Source organism: Lepidochelys kempii, chromosome 17 (genome assembly GCF_965140265.1).
Source record: "Lepidochelys kempii isolate rLepKem1 chromosome 17, rLepKem1.hap2, whole genome shotgun sequence".
In the NCBI taxonomy this organism is placed as follows: Eukaryota; Metazoa; Chordata; order Testudines; family Cheloniidae; genus Lepidochelys; species Lepidochelys kempii.
Genome location: NC_133272.1, coordinates 7,794,472 through 7,810,837, shown reverse-complemented (window position 1 = coordinate 7,810,837; position 16,366 = coordinate 7,794,472). Strand labels below are relative to the sequence as shown.

The following is a 16,366-nucleotide window of genomic DNA, read 5'->3' as shown; positions in this document are numbered from 1 at the left end:
TTTAAAGCAGCTTTCTTGCTGGGGTAAGGTTCTTGGATGGAGGCTTCTCTTTCTGTGAAATAAAAACAAACAACGCCCTGGCTTTCTGAAAAACCCCAAGGCTTCAAGATGTGGCTAGAAAAGAAAGAAACCCATTCCAAGATATTTAATTGTACAGGGGGCTTACAGGATTGATCGAGAGCTTAGCTTTTTACAATAGTCCAGTGAATAAGAAATGCTCCTGACAAACGATCAATGATAGGATAATCACTCTTTATCCCCCCCTCCTCATTGTTACCTTCTTTCTTTCAGGAGAACAGGGTTCAGAAGTCAAAAATCTTTATAGACGCTGCTTTTAAATTAAGCAGAAAATAGACATTGACATATTTGTTAATCTCACCTAAATCATTACTGGGCCTAGCTGGTTTGTCTGTACAAGAGAGTGGCAGACAGCCTAGAATACATGAGTGTTGCTGGCTTAAGTGCAGACAGATGCTGCCATTTAAAGTGTGTAGAGAAACATGAACTTCAAACAATTCTTTTTTAAATTCTTCAGCTATCAGACGCCAGGGCATCTTAGTTAAAACCTCCCCACCATCCTTTAAAATGCTTACGTTGAAGGCCATTTAAAAAACTAATACCTGAGCTGAAAAAATTACTGTATACGTGAGCTGCGATTTTTATGAAGCGAAGACACAGTCTGAACTTGTTGTCTTAAAAGTCTCAGTGTGTGACGGCATCATATTGAAAACCAGACAGATCTGACAAGACCTTATCAGATCGAATATACACGCATGCCGTACAGAACAGACAGGACAGTGTCCGTCTGCAGGATTCAGTAAGGGCCTGATTCAAAAAATGCAGCCCCAGACTTGAGAACAGAGCAGCTGGGAGCTGACTCCAGTTTGGCTGCGTTCACAGCTGCGCTCTGCTTCTCCAGTTTGATTCCAGACCCTGGCCCTTTCAAACGGGACAGTTTATGTGGCACTGCATGGACCAGAGGAGTGACAGTCACCTTCCATATCACCCAGCCAGGAAGCATGACAGCCTGACAATAGCTGATCTCCTTTCATTACAGTTGATCCCATTGACATTGCTTCACAAACAGTAAAGAGCAAAAAGCTAGTGGCATTCACATAGACCCCGACAGAATAGCGACAGTATTAGAGGAAATGCCAACAATGAGGAAAGGAATGTTGTCCAGTGGCTAGAGAAAGGGGGCTGACAGTCAAGTCTCCTGGCTTTTATTCCAGGCTCTTCTATGTTACTAGGTTACTTAACCTCTTTCTGCCTCACTTTCTGCTCTGTACAGTGAGAATAATTGTGCTTGCATATCTCTCAGGGGCATTGCAAGGTGAAATTAATCAACGTTTGTCTAGCCTTTTCCTTGGTGGGTGGGGGGAAGGTGCTATAGAAGTGCAAAGGAGGGACATTGTTTACTAGGGCTTTGAGTGAGACTTATCCATGACCTGGCTTCAGATTGCCAGTAACCCTAGGTTTAACCCCCCCCACACACACACACTATCTAAAGCTGTGAAACCTACAGCAGGAGCTTCAGAGCCTCTGCTCAGGCCCCAGTGTAGGTGGGAGGTCTGGTAGCATGTAATTTGGCTCAGATTGTGCGCTGTGCTCAAATCGAACCAAGGCTGGCGTTAAGTCCCTCTGCACACACGCCTACTGTGCGTGTCTTTGTGTGGCTGTGGGAGAGAAAGAACCTGCTCTCCTTGCACTGGGTTTGGGGCCAGTCTTGCCCTGCAATAAGTGAGGGCAACTTCAAAGGAGCTGCACCTGCTTACACCAAGGCTAATTGTGGCCCTTGACTGAACAGGGGAGAATTCAGGTTCTCAGTCCCATGGTGGAGTGGTTGCTTTTAGGAATTATTTTAACAAGTCATTCTCTGTGGGGAGGAGGAAGGCGCTTTTTAGGTCTCAGTTGAAAATGAGTTTGGTTGGATCCTGATCTCTGTTAACACTCAGTGCAAAGCCACCTCACAGCTCTTGAGCTTTGTATGAGACTGTCCTCTGGCTGGAAACAGCAACGGGATGCTGCAATCCTATGTAGGAACATTGGCAGAGCGGTCGGGGGCGGAATCATAGCCCACCTTATGCCTTGCTCAAGTTAGTTCTTCTGGTTTCTTTCACAAGGCTACATTCTTCCGAACGTTTTCATTTTATTTCATTTAAAGGAACATCATTTCATTTTGAGCGCAAAACTTTAAACTAAACAGCTCGACGGGACAATATCATTTTGACACATTTGTCCTCATATCCTCCAAGTTCATATGGGATCTGTCGCTAGACAGTGTGCTTTGATTGGCAGCAAGTAACTCAAATGAGTGAAGTGTTCTGTGACCTTTTGCAATGTCGCTGAATGTAACTTGTGCCACCTCTGTAGTGAGACTGTGAAAACGGATAGGTACTCATCGGAAACAAATGCTAGGAAAGTGTAAAGTGTGCGTGTGTGCATTAGACATTAATTTTGTCTGTAGTTTTAAAAAACTAAAACACTCTGAGACATTGTTAATTTATGGGGATGTCCTGTCATTGTGTCACCTAAATCATGGCCTAATTCATTGGCATTTAAATCATGTTAGGAGAAGCTTTCTGTCACTTAGTTTAGAAAGGTTTCTTGCTAACATAGTTTGACTGGCCAGTGTAGATCAAGCAGTACCATTTTTTAACCAGTTCTAGGGAACATTGAAGGAGCATTTATCGGAGCCCCAAAAGTTGCAGGTGTCGATTAAGACCGAATGGAGGTGCATGTGAAAGCGAAAGGCAGTCTAGGTGGGAACGCGGTTACATTTAAAAGAACGGGAGTTGAAACCCAGCCTGGTGATACTAATTGCTGATGGTCTGAGCCAATATTATAGATTTGTCTTTGCCAGATGGCTCCATCAATACTGTAATCCATAAGGAGTTTGCCTTCATGTAGTACGAGATGACACTTCCCGTCATGCTCAGGAATATCTAGTCCTGCCTGTCTTTCCAGGTGAGGCTGCTAACTTTCCAAACCAGAACCTGGCTGCAAGCTGCAGCCTCGACAGGAACCTGGTTTGATCTACACTAAGCTCTGGCCTGTTGTTGCCTGTTTGGCAAGAATGGTTTTCAGTCATTCTGGTCAGGCCCTGGGGGTGGGCGTCTGTCCCAGTGAGCAGCCCCAGAGGTGAAAAGCCCACTGAGTCAGTAACACAGACACAATGACCTGGTGAAGACTGCTCTAATTAGAGAGTGTTTTGTACAAACTGGAGGTCAAGAGTGTCAGCGTGAGATCAGTGTTGACGGAGTTCTGCACCCTCGCGGGCTGGAGAGCATATTATAGGCCTAGATGACAATAGAGCTTGGTGCATGGCTGGGTCAGCCTGGAGAGCTCTCGTCTGATTGTCCCAGTGCGAGGGGCGAGCACCTTCCTTCTCTGAAGAGCCGTGCCTGTACACTTACGTATTCCACACCAGCAGCGCACTGTGTGCGAGAGAGACAGGGCGTCTGCTCGGTGCTACTGCACGGTACACCAAAGAACAAGACAGGATCCTTTTCTCATTCAGGTGCCAAATCTATGGGATAACTACCTACTGCACTTGGATGGTTCCGGGAGGAGCTATCTTTCTGGAATTTAGGCAGAGTTGGGGACCTCAGCTGCTGATTTCCGATCCAAAGATTGGTGCTGTTCAGATCAAGTTTTTGGTTTGGCCCATTATGATGAGGGTAGCCATCTGCAAGCTTTGGACCAGGGTCCTGAGTTAAGGGGTGCAGGGAGCTGACCCAAACCCATCAACCCCCCCTCTTTACTTTCAGCAATAAGAGAATTCTAGTTCCTAACCTCCCTTCTGGAGAAACAGTTACCTCCTTATGTGCTCAGATGACCAACACTAACAACTGAATCCTCACAATTGCCTGGTAAAGAAGGTAGATTACTATTGTCCTCATTTTACACGTGGAAAACTGAGCCCCGAGGCCACCCAGCAAGTCATCGCAGAGCCGGGATTGGAACGCAGCACTCCCAACTTCCCAGTCCTGTGCCTGAACTTCTAGCCGAGGGGTGGCCAACCTGTCGCTCCGGAGCCACATGCGGCTCTTCAGAAGTTTAATTTGCGGCTCCTTGTCTAGGTACCGACTCCAGGGCTGGAGCTATAGGCATCAACTTTCCAATGTGCTGGGGGGTGCTCACTGCTCAACCCCTGGCTCTGCCACAGGCCCTGCCCCCACTCCACCCTTTCTCTCCCCTGAGCCGGCTGTGCCCTTGCTCCTCTCCCCCAGAGCCTCCTGCATGCCACGAAACAGCTGATCGGGAGTGGGAGGCACTGATTAGCGGGGCTGCCAGTGGTTGGGAGGTGCTGGGAGGGGGAGGAGCTGATGGGGGGCTGCTGACGTACTACAGTGGCTTTTTGGCAATGTACATTGGTAAATTTTGGCTCCTTCTCAGGCTCAGGTTGGCCACCCCGACCTAGCCACACTGCCTCAGTAGTCACAGGAGTTCTTGGGAGATACATTGTTGGAGAGGAGCTGGGGAAGGCAGCCGTAAAGAAAAAGCAGAGAGGAAGAATGCACTATGGATTGTGTGTTGTGAAACGCTAGGCAATGCACAGTCCCTCATGGACTAAAAATGTCATGTTAAAGAACATTGCTGCTTATCAACTACTCCTGGGAAACCAAAAGCCAAAGCGCCAGTCCAGAGAGGAAATCTTACCCCCAAAAAAGCATCTAAGCAAATACTGTGTTGAGATCATGTAACGTGATTACAGACAATAAGCAGGAGGTCTGTGGTCTCCCAAAGCTGGGGTTCTTTGCACACACCTGTTTTAACCTTTCCAGGGTCTCTGACAGGCAGCTTTGTCTGATTCCAGGCACCCCGGAGCTAAGCCCGGCTGAGCGGAAGGAGCTGGAGACCAAGCTGAAGGAACGGGAGGAATTCCTAATTCCCATTTACCATCAGGTGGCGGTGCAGTTTGCTGACCTGCATGACACGCCAGGCCGAATGCAGGAGAAGGGAGTCATTACGGTAAGTATAATGGATCCTTTCTTAAAGGCCCAGCACGTGTACATGCACTGAATGCAGCCAAGGACATTGTCACAGACTGAGATGAACAGTGCAGCCATTTCTGAAATCTCCCAAGCCCCAGCCCGTTACTGATAGAGCAAAGCAGGATCAAAGACTCGTGCACCCCACAGGCACCCAGGAAACCTCATGCCCAAGTGCCCTCTCCCAACAGACCTTGCCACAGCAGTGTCCCTCTCTAGTCCCGCCCTCTGCCTGAGTTGGGCCAGCTCCTTGGCTTAGTACTAATGTTTTGTGGTCCCACGCTTTCATTTGTCAGCCTGCAACCAGCTGATATATTAAAAAACTGACCAGACACTTCCCTTTCCAGTGGCAAACTCTTCGTTTGCAGGCAGATAGGAAGGAAGTAAAGACCCTAAATGGATGCACCCTGTGGTCTTTGGCTGACCCTGTTTGAGCAGCAAATAGAACAGATGGGCTATAGCAGAATAGTAAAGTCCAGCTCCATTGTCGGAGCTTTAACCTTGGCTGAGTTAATCGGCCAGATCGCTTTTCAAATGCAGTCTGAATTTTATTTTCCCTGGGGAAGTTTGGAATGTGGAAGTTTTGGGGATTTCCCTCTGAGGCTGCTTGATTCTCATGATGTGCTGAGATAGCTGTGTCCCCCGTTGGAGAAGAGAAGAGAGTTTAGAAGGGAGTGGAGAGAACAGAGGGGCAGGAGGCCGGGTTAGTATGACACGGTGGGAGGTTTCAAAGCTCAGCACTTGGAATACTTTTTGCCATTGTGGTTTTGTTTTGCAAGCAGCCTAACCGAACATATCCAAGTCTGAGCCTTTCCCCAGTCCCTGCCTTTATACCCGCTAGGGGCTAAGGGAGCACATGCTTCTCTGTGAGCAGAGGTGGACGTAAGGGTAAATGGACAACAATCCACCAAAAGTTTGCTCTCTGGTCCCCTCCCATAATAGACTCTCCCTTCCACTCACCTTCTCGCCCCAAATGGGTACAACATTCCTCCTCTCTTACATCTCCATTTTCTGCCCAAGTGAGCCAACACACCCCAGCAATCAGCTATGCACTGCCCTGCTACTTTGCTACACCTCTGAGCCCCGCTCTGATTGCAGTAGCCAGGTCCCAAGGATCCCGCCTTAATCTGTGGGAGTTAAATATGGCTCTGGGTTTTCTGATCTCACTCATTTCCCCTCCTTCCCCATCTGGATCTTGCGCAGGATGTTCTAGAGTGGAGAACCTCCCGTACTTTCTTCTACTGGAGACTAAGGCGTCTTCTGCTAGAAGACTTGGTCAAGCAGAAGATCCATGATGCCAATCCTGAGCTGACAGATGGACAAATCCAGGCCATGCTGAGGCGCTGGTTCGTGGAAGTCGAGGGGACAGTAAAGGTAAAGCAAAGAGTTTCCTAAGGCCATGCTGCTCCCTGGTAGTACCCAATTGAGTTCAGTGGCCTTGCACCAGGGACAAACTGGGTCCCTGGTTCTAATAGCAATGCCCTGCATGATTGACTGTGCAGAGATGGGGACAGTGGAGTGAAGTCCAGAGGCATTCCTGATGGCTCCTTGAAATCGGGCTGCTAGGAACAACAGGGCAGCTGCATATTCCAAGCCTGAGGTTGTTCTCTATGGATGACAAGATGTGGGAAATGCTGGGTCTTTATAGCAACATGGTCAAGTGTGAATACGGAATAGGTCAAAGAGGCAAAAGGTTTTCCCAAGTGTGGTGTTGAAGAACATGCCATTGGCAGCCCATGTTCTTGCCGTCCATTCTTATAAGTTCCTGGCTCTTGTAGCAGAAAGTCTTTGCTTGCTTCTCTCCCCACCCTGCCCCCCTTCAGAGGTTATAGATGTAAAATATCCTTGAGCACCTACATTGCTTAGGCAGGATTTGTGTTTTCTGTAGGAGTGATGCATCCCAATGGGTGATGTAGGATATGCCATTAAAAAAAGAACCAAGCTACAAGAAGAGGAAAGCACGTTTGGAAAATTAGTCCAAACATACTGATTGGGAGTATTAAGTATGAACATGACATTTGTCTGCTATAGCTACTTAAAACACAGCCTTGAGCCGAACTGTCTGCAATGGCCTTTGGCAGAATTTCCAGTGGAAGCTGGCACTAGAAGTTTTGCAAGTGTAAAAGGAGGCTTAACAAAGAGGAGTGTTTTCTGCCCTGAAGAGGTCAGAGGGCCGGCTAGCTGTAAGATTTCCTGGGAATGGGAAGAGAGCGCCTGCTACAAAGAGCTGCTCTTTCTCAGGGCTTGGGCTTCAGGACAACTGCAGAAGAAATATAACATTGACCACCACAGTTGATATTAACTGGGCTCCTTGTTGGCAGCCTCCACAGAGGCCAAGGACTGAATGGGCCATGGAAACAGCACCCCCTTTTACCCTCAGAGGTGGCCTCTCCGGGTCAGTGCTGGGACAGTATGTGGGGAAAGCTGCATACTGTACTATGTGATAACTCCATGGATCTGCAGAGGATCAGTCTTCAAGGCTGTCGGTTCAGCCCCTTTCGTAAGCACTAAATTCACATTTATAATGCAGCCTGCCAACCTAGTGGAAAGGGATTCTTCACTATATAAAGGGAGTAACATAGTGGAAAGGGATTTTATATGTATATAATTAATGTTCTCCCCTGTCCCCTGCATTTAGTCTATATATTGGGGGTGGGGAAGAAAGAGAACATAACTAATTAGCCACTGGAATCCCCAAGAATGTGAATTATTCTGTTTCCATCATTTGAAATGCGGAAACTATACAGAATGTTCTAAAATGATGGCTCAGTATTTTTAATAAATACCCAGTTTGAATAATGTAAATGACTGAATTCCCTCCTCCCCTCCAAACTGTGTGAGAGAGAAAAGGGGGGGGGACTCACTCTTGGCGTGAGACCTTTATATCCCAAGTTTCAGTTCAGAGTGGGCATAGATTAGGCAGATCCCTGAAAAACGAGGGTCTATTACAGGAGGTGTTGAAGAGCCTTAAATACAGCAAAGATTGTCTGCCTTTCAAATAGTGCACACTTTTGCCAATGGTTTTACTCCTCTGGAAAATAGCTCATGTTAATTACTTGGATAAAACCCCTTAACAATGAAAAAATGTTTCCACACTTTCCCTTTTCTTCAGAATACTTTCTTCTCCTTTTTGAATTCTTGTGTCATCATTCAGCCCCTCTTGTTCTTCCCCCCACCTTTTCCCCCCAAAAAGAAGAGGAAATGCCAAAGGAATTTCTGAGACATTGTGACCGTAGAAGTGAGTGATGTAATTCTTTTGTTTCCCTTGGAGAAGTCTGTTACGGTGTTGTAGCTGAAATCACAGGAATTGCCAGCTTGCAGATAGTGTGGCAGTCCTGTCTGCCATTCGGGTGCAGAGCTTTAGAAAGGGTTTGGAAATAAGGTAGAGTTGGAATTTCAAAATCTGTTGAGAGCTGCAGCGGTTAGGGGAAGTTGTGATGCCCTTACAAAAACTGAGACCTCGCTGCATTTGGCTGTATCAGCCTCATTAAATGTACCCCGTCTGGTGCACAGCCAGTCTGCTTACCCAAAAGATTATTATTGGCAGCATGAGTCAATAATACTTAAAATGCAACTGGCCACTAGTCGCACAAAAGATACAAATTACTAAAAACAATTATTAATTTGTATGCCAGTAGCACCTAAAGGCACCAACTATAACCAGGGCTTCATTGCGTTTGATGCTGTACAGACACACAGTAAAAGGGAGCGCCAAAGAGCTTACAAGGTAAATAGACAAAGGCTGTGACATTATCCCCATCTTACAGACATGGAAACTGAGGCACAGAGAGTTTAAGTGACCTCCCTAAGGTCTCACACACAATCTGTGATATAGCCAGGAACTGCTGAACCCAATCTCCTGAATCCCGGTGCCTGAGCCCCCGGACCATCCTTTCTCTCTTGTTGAGGTTAAACATGGTGGGAATAAATTCTCTTTTTTACATCTAGAGATTTGTGTAGAAGTGGCTGCAATGTGGTTGTAATACCCTCTGATCGATAACTGGTATTTTAGTGTCTATACAAGTCATATTAAGACATGAATAACAATATTTGGCATCTAAATAGCACCTTACAAACGTTCATTAATGCTTGAAAAAACTGCATAAAGCCTGGGCTGACATTCCCATCTTAGAGAAGGATGCACAAGGCAAAGAGGGACACAGTCATTGTGATGCTGTTCTACCTACATTGCACACACTGTTTCTATCCATCACCAGAGCCTGTTAAGGAAGACCACTTCCAGCTCTGCAGAGCAGTCTCCTAAAGCCCCTTTTGGGCCTCTGATGTAGAAGCTGGGGCGGGGAGGGTAGTACTGAATAATGTGCAAAATCTTGTACTGTGCCAGCAGTACTGAGAGAGGATCTGTTATCTTTATGCAGTTCTTGATTTTTTCCAAAGGAGCGATGTGCCGGTCTGGCACCTATCCCTGTTTTATGAGGCCATCCTACTTCTTGCAAACTAGGAAAGCAGTACAGTGGTGTCTCAAACTTCCTCTGGGGCTGTCCATAAGCTGCTTCTCCTTAACAGGCTGCTAAAGGTGATAGAGAGCGGTGGTGAGAGAGAATTGTGGGCAGCTCGCGAACAGGAACTCTTTCATGTTCTGGCCCATTGGCTTTATTTCATCTGATCGTTTTGTTATTAGTTTTTCTTTCTTTCCTTCCTCTTTTTTTAATTGCCTGAATTCTGAAGTGGGCAATCTTTGAAAAAAATCTCTGAAGCTCCTGTTTGAGACTTTAAAAATAAAATAAAAATCTCAAACACTCTGGGGCTCTGAAAGGGGAGGAGAGAAAAAGTTTTCTCTGGAGGGCAGCAGGCTTTCCAAGGTAATGTCTGAGCATCTTTAGAAGCGGGCATCTCGTTAGCTAATACATTACACCAATCAAGGAGAGTTATCTTAAGCCACAATTAATCTGCTCCCTGGCATATGTTGATAGGAAAGCATCATGCTGTTTCTTAATTAAAAGCAAACGGATTAAAATGATTAATAAGAGTATTAAATATTCTCCTAAACTAAAAGCTTTGGGATTCTTGGGTAAATCTAGCTTTACGCAGGTCTGCAAACCAAAAGGCATTTACTGGGGTTTTTTTCTCCTTCCCCTGAAATCCTCATAAGCACCCTACTTTGTATGCAGTGGGCATTTCTTTCACGTCTAGCAGCAGAAGCAAGGAGCAAAAACTAGCAAGTTTAAAATAATAATGAAATAAGCAAAATGTGGAAGCTCAAGTGACAGCACTTAGAAAAAATCCCAGTCTAAGACCCTGATCTCAGACCGATACAAGTGTTTTTCATACTCAAACAATTGATCTGACCGTGCTGATTTTCAGCACCCCAGAAGCCTTACCACTTACCCTCACCTCATTGGATGCCTATTGGTTTGTTGTAAGGTTGCTCGTGAGCACAGGCCTATACGTACCCTGCTTTATTGTATGTGTGTACGTGTGCTAGTCTGTGATGGCTGGCTGACTTTGTGAGGTTGCTCACGCATACTGATCTGCACAACCGAGATAGTGGTGTGTTGCTATAGGGTGGCTTGTAAGTGCTGGGGTGTTACTTATGTCAACACAGGAAAAGAGAGCATTTGTGGAATGGGAAAAACTTGTATCAGTTTCCTAAGCCTATGGAATTCTGTGCAAGATTAAGGAACAGACATGAAGCATGTCAGGCTGGATGTGTCTGTTAACTTTTTTTTATTCATATCCATAAATTATCTTGTGAGCAAAGAGTAAACCATACTCACAGCAAGCGGTTTTTCGATAGCATGTAACATTTCAACGTTACTGGGCATCCAATCCGAAAAAATCATTAAAAGGGCCATCATTCAAAGAAAGAGTCTAATTTTGACCAAAATTGGCAGAAAGTTTTTAAATACAATGTAACTCTGAACTCAAAATAGTGCTGTTTTGGAAAGTTTGGGAAATCATTAGCCCCAGGTGATCCATTTTCTCCTGTACTTCTTTTGTCTTTGGTTAAAGCACAAGTCTGTAGTCATAGGACAGTATGAGCTTCCTTGTACCAGGGAATACATCAAAATATCTGTCATTATTTCTAGCATGGACTGATTTGAGAAAGTGTTGTCTCCTAGTTTTGGTACCATTGTAATTACCTATCACTGAATACAATGGCAATACATGTATACGGCTTAAATTGCTGTAATGACTCTTAGTACAAGGGCTGTAAAAGGTCTGGTATGAATATATCGTGTGAATAACAAAATTAACCCATGTACTCTTATGTAACCCCTCCATATAACTATGAGCTACCGCCTGCCTAACACAACACCCCAGGAGCTATGTTTACTCGCAAAAATTAAGCATGGTAATGTGCAGACACTTGAGACATTATTTCTACTGCCCCTCAGAATCTGTCCCTGCTACACAAGTCACTGTCGCATGCATTGGAGACCATCTCCCGTGGCATTTGCCTGTCCTTGTTGCATGGGTGCTCTCAGCTACTCTGCACAAAGGTGGGGCTGGCTTCTGGAGCAAAATGTCCCATGCTTGCTATCAAACTGCCATTGTTGATGGGCTGCTTAAAGATCCTGGACGGTTGCGTGACTCCATTTTGCATGTGTCAAGTGCTGCCTGAAGGAGGCTGTTGGTCATGGCAGTTTCTCTCTTGTTTTGAAATATCAGCTGCAGTGTGTCAGTAACCTAACGGCGGGCTGTTCTTTATAGGTCTGCTCCTGTCACCTACAACGTGGTCAAAGGGCAGAAATGCTCAAACATGGTCACAGGGCCCAGGTGGTACAACAAGCTTGAAGGGAGCGATGTCTCTGCCTGGTGATGGCTTCAGAGATTAGGACAGTTACTTTGAAGTCATTGCAGGGGTTGACCTGACCTAACCAGAGAGTTCATGAAGACCCATGCAGGAGTTGAACCAAGTAGGCCTTGCTCAGTATCACTAGCAAGATCTGAAGGCAAGTAACTGCAGTCCGAACAGCAGCATACAAATGCCACGGGCAAGAAGCGTTGGCCCTTCTAATGATTTTTTTTTGGATTGGATGCCCAATAATGTTGAAACATAACATGCTGTTGAACACCTGCTCCACTCGTGGAATCTGTGTCCACCCTGGTGATGACCACCAATGACATTTTTCTAGCTGATGGATTACCCTATCTCACCAACAAGACCCCCTTTTTAAAACCGACGGGTAGACTTACACTTGTGTCTCCAGGTCTCAAATTCCTTCTGTCTTCTTGAGTCAGAGACTAAATCCCTGGCAAGCCATAATGCTTATGTGGCTTTGTGAAGTATTCAAGCGAGAGGCAATGCTGTTTCCAGCCCCTGAGAGGTGGTTGATTTTTTTTTTTTTATGCACTCACCTCTTAAATTACTGTGTTGAGCTCATTGTCATTCTGACGTTAACTTCGTAGGGATAACAGCGAAGGATAGTGCACCTTTAAATGACGAGCTTTGTGTTTAATTACCCAAATCAAATGACATAAATATGAATGAGCACTAATGATGGTACTTGGTTTTTCCGGAAACCATTAACAAAACGATTCTTAAATGATTTGTAAAGAAAATGAGAGGAGAAAAGAGGAGCAAGAAGGCTATTAGGCATCTAACACACTCCTGAATTATTATATAGTCAACTACCTAGCAACTATCAGGCTAAATGATCTTGCAAAAAAAAATTTGTGGGTGAGGCTTTTCATGGTTGTAGACACCTTGACCTGTTGTGTTATGCTCACATCTACTAAAATGGGGGTTAGGTGTCTTGGTTGGTTATGGACTCAGAGGACTGAAGTGACAATGTGCGGTTTCTCTTAGACGTCAGACTAGAAGATCATGTGGGCCCCTCGTGGACCTGCACATCACGGGCAACAGAACCTCACCCACCCACTCCTGTCATAGACCTGTCCTCTCTGGCTTAGTTACTAAAATCCTCAAATAATGATTTAAGGACATCAAATTGCAGACAATCCACAATTTACTCCAGTGACCCGTGCTAAACAGGAAGGTGAAAACTTCCTTTCCCTTGTAAACTGCCCCACACAACTGCTGGAAATAGAGGAGTTTGGTTTCATAGGTTCTAATTCTACTTGAGGAGCCTTTATTTTCCAAAAAAAGAAAAGTAAAACGGTTGAGGAGTAGCTAAATGCAGGAGCCAAGGGAATACACTTATCATTGACTCTGAATCGCTTTGTGACTATTTCCCATATCACCAAACCATTCTATAATCTAGTACAACAGATGCTCTTCTCCAGAGAAGCCAAGTCCCAGAATACTGGCAGTGGAGCATTTGGTGTTGCTCTGGTCACTGCTGGGAGAATCTCACTTTCTCCTAAACTTGCTGGGACTTTAAAAAGAACACAGAGACAAGAAGTACGCTGGTGCCTTAGATCCGTAAGAGCAGCTCTGCCTACTTGTGTGTAGGGACTGATGGATGTGTGACCGATAATTGTGCTGTCACTGAAAGGACCCCTCTGAAAGCTCTAGGGCATGGGCCCTGATCATAAAAGAGGTTTTTGGAAATCATGGGTAAAGTTTGTCATTCCATTGCCTCATGAGAAAGAAGAAGAGGTCACCAGCCCTCTGAGCAGAGGCACCTCTTAGAATAAATAACCCACAGCACTAAGTGTTTTAAACTGGAGCTACTGCCTCCATGTTTCCATTTAATCACGTTAAGAAAGGAGGCATAGAACAAGTACATCATTCTCTGACTTCTGCTAATTGTTAGTTGCATTCCATAGCCATAAAAGTTAACTGCACCAGGAAATCACAAAGGATCTTCTTGCCTAATATTTTACCCACAGTTGCCAGTAATTGCTAATTAAGTTTCAGAAATGGTAGCATTGGGAGCAGGACAGTGCAATCTGTCAATGGAAGTTCCATAGGACCCCAGTGCACATTTTGGAACCATTTCAGGGACACTCGCTGTTTGTTTGCAGGCGTACTTATGGGATAACAATAAGGATCTAGTGGAGTGGCTGGAGAAACAGCTAACAGAAGAAGACGGCATTCGCTCAGTTGTGGATGAAAACATCAAATACATCTCCAGAGACTACATACTCAAACAGATACGCAGGTAAGCCAACTACTGATTTCCTGAGGCAGAGCTCTAGGACAAAACCCTCACTGCCCCCTTTAGTAAGCAGAAAAGCTCTCTCTACATAAGGGATTTTTTTCCTAAAATTTTCTGAGGTTGTAGTAACAATGAAAGTTGTCATCTCACATTTTCGGACAAGGTCTGGAGATGCAGCAGTGGGAAATTTTGGGACAGGGAGCACTAGTATAGGCAATAAGACCAAAGCAACTAGAATTTGGCCATCAAGGTCTCAGTCCATCCAGGTAATTATACGGCCCTCCTCACTGCAGTTTCAGAACACCAGTGAATTTGTGAGGTGTTTTAAATAAAGGGACAGGGTGAGGTTGAAATCAAGTTTTTTGTTTAAATAAATGCACTTAAGATTGTTAAAACTGAGCAAATTTTAGAAATCTAACCTTAAAGTTTTTACTTGCTGTCATATAAAACCTAAATGTAACTTTGTTTTTACAGGCACCTTGAACTCAAAATGTATTGTAGTCTGTGAAAGACACTCAGCTCAAAATGTCAAAGGCCCTGCTTCAGCCCCACTGACATTAAGAGCACACTTTGCTGAAACAAGGTCATGGAAGCCACAGTAAAACAGTTGTGGTGTTCCCCATATTGATACAAATATAGGAAAATTAAAGTGGTTCCATTCTCTAAATGTGAGGGGGTAGTGAGGAAAGCTCTCTGAGCTACACTACCCTACCGTCTCCTGTTAAAGGCTTAGCAGATATTTGGTAGGGCACAATGTTGCTGCAGGCTTTCTTGGATGCGATTTCTTCTGTTTCTCAGTCTCACCTAAAGGATGAGTTCTCTGTTCCCTTCCACAAATCCTGCTGCTGCTCAAGTACAAGAGTGCAGAATATGCTAGCTGCCTCCCACCCTAGCTTTTCTCTGGGGAAACTGGACCCAGTTTCTAACATCCCTTTTGTTCTGATTAATTTTCAAAGATCACGCAGCAGGACACTGTGTAATCCAAATGTCGACACTATTTTCTCTCTTGTTAGGTACCAAAATGCAACTTTATTACAGACTGGAAAGCCTCCAGAGGCTTGCAGCCTTTCCCCAAAACTAGAGTTAGAGGGGAATGTGAGGTAACAACCAGGGAGTGCAAATGACATGACTGTGAGCAGCCTTCTGCATCAGGGAGCGCAGTGCTCGCCACCGCCTCTTTCTACCCATCACAATCCTTGACCCTGCCCTGAGTTTACTCTTCGGACCCTCTTCCTCTTCAAAATGCCATTGGCACTCACGTGTACATTGTGCATTGCTTGGTGCTGAGACTCTGTCCTCATCGTTAATCTAAGAGCTGCTTGAGCTCAGTTCGTAATAAACCTCTTGCTGGCTTGTCCAGACACTTTTAAAAATCCTCTATTTCAATTAGAGCAGGGAAATGAGATCAGGTGAAAATCTTCAGGCTTACAGTTTGCACACTGGGCTGTACTCCGCTTGCTAAATTTCTCTGCCAAGTTGGACCAGGAGAAAGGGGCTAGCAGTTGGGGTGAGATGGGTGCCCTTGCTAACCCTCTTGTCTTTGCAGCTTGGTGCAGGCCAATCCTGAGGTTGCCATGGATTCCATCGTCCACATGACCCAGCATATATCCCCTACCCAGCGAGCTGAGATAGTGCGTATTCTTTCAACAATGGACTCACCTCCTTCAACATAAGAGCATCTGTTTCCCACCCTCTTCCTTTTCCTGCGACAAAAGGCTCAGAGTTGCCCTTTGTCTGCTCAGTGGTGAACACTGTACTGAGAAGAGGAAGCAAAAGGAAGAATGGTATTTTTAGTTTTTAAAATCACACTGACCCGAGGGAGCATGCTCTCTGGCCCCAGAGACATAAGGAAAACAAAACTGCTGAGGAATTAACTTATGGATGTCTAACTGTACCTTATTTATTTAACAAAGAGTGACTGGACCAATGCATCAGCTAGCTGTGTGGCTGCCCTCTGAAAGCAGTAGGAAAAGGCAATGAAGGGTACTGTGGTACCATGAGGTCTTAGAGCAGCAAAGTAAGGGCTTTCTTACACTATGCCCTTCTCCCACACACCCCCAGTCTGGTGATGGTGGTCTTGTTTCAGCAGACAAATGTGCCAGTGGCATGCTGGCTGGTCAGGGGTTTGTTAAACGCACATGGGAAGATACTACAAAGAAATGGGAAAACAGTATTTGTTCGTGGCTCTGTTACACTGGGGAGGAGCTCATCCTGCTCTCCTCTCCTCTCTGATGGTCGCAAGTTTCATTACATATCTGTCTTGGCTGTTTACTTAGTACCTGTTATTTCAGTATTTTCATTCCAGGAGCTATACTGCAGGCTTTCACGGTCTCAGACAGGGCA

The 16,366-nt window shown here is 45.3% G+C and overlaps 1 protein-coding gene across 9 annotated transcripts in view; it reads left to right on the top strand.

The window, feature by feature from the left end:
- Nucleotides 1-16,301, top strand: part of ACACA (acetyl-CoA carboxylase alpha) — a 182,487-nt gene extending 166,186 nt beyond the window's left edge. For 8 of the 9 annotated variants that reach the window (XM_073316082.1, XM_073316080.1, XM_073316076.1 and 5 more), the window contains 4 exons: nt 4,820-4,974; nt 6,198-6,368; nt 13,890-14,026; nt 15,570-16,301. In XM_073316082.1, the coding sequence (XP_073172183.1) occupies nt 4,820-4,974; nt 6,198-6,368; nt 13,890-14,026; nt 15,570-15,696 (590 nt within the window). In that variant the 3' untranslated portion in view covers nt 15,697-16,301. The remainder of the gene's footprint in view (nt 1-4,819; nt 4,975-6,197; nt 6,369-13,889; nt 14,027-15,569) is intronic. The other variant, XM_073316093.1, reaches the window with a different exon arrangement.
- The last annotated feature ends 65 nt before the right edge of the window (nt 16,302-16,366 follow it).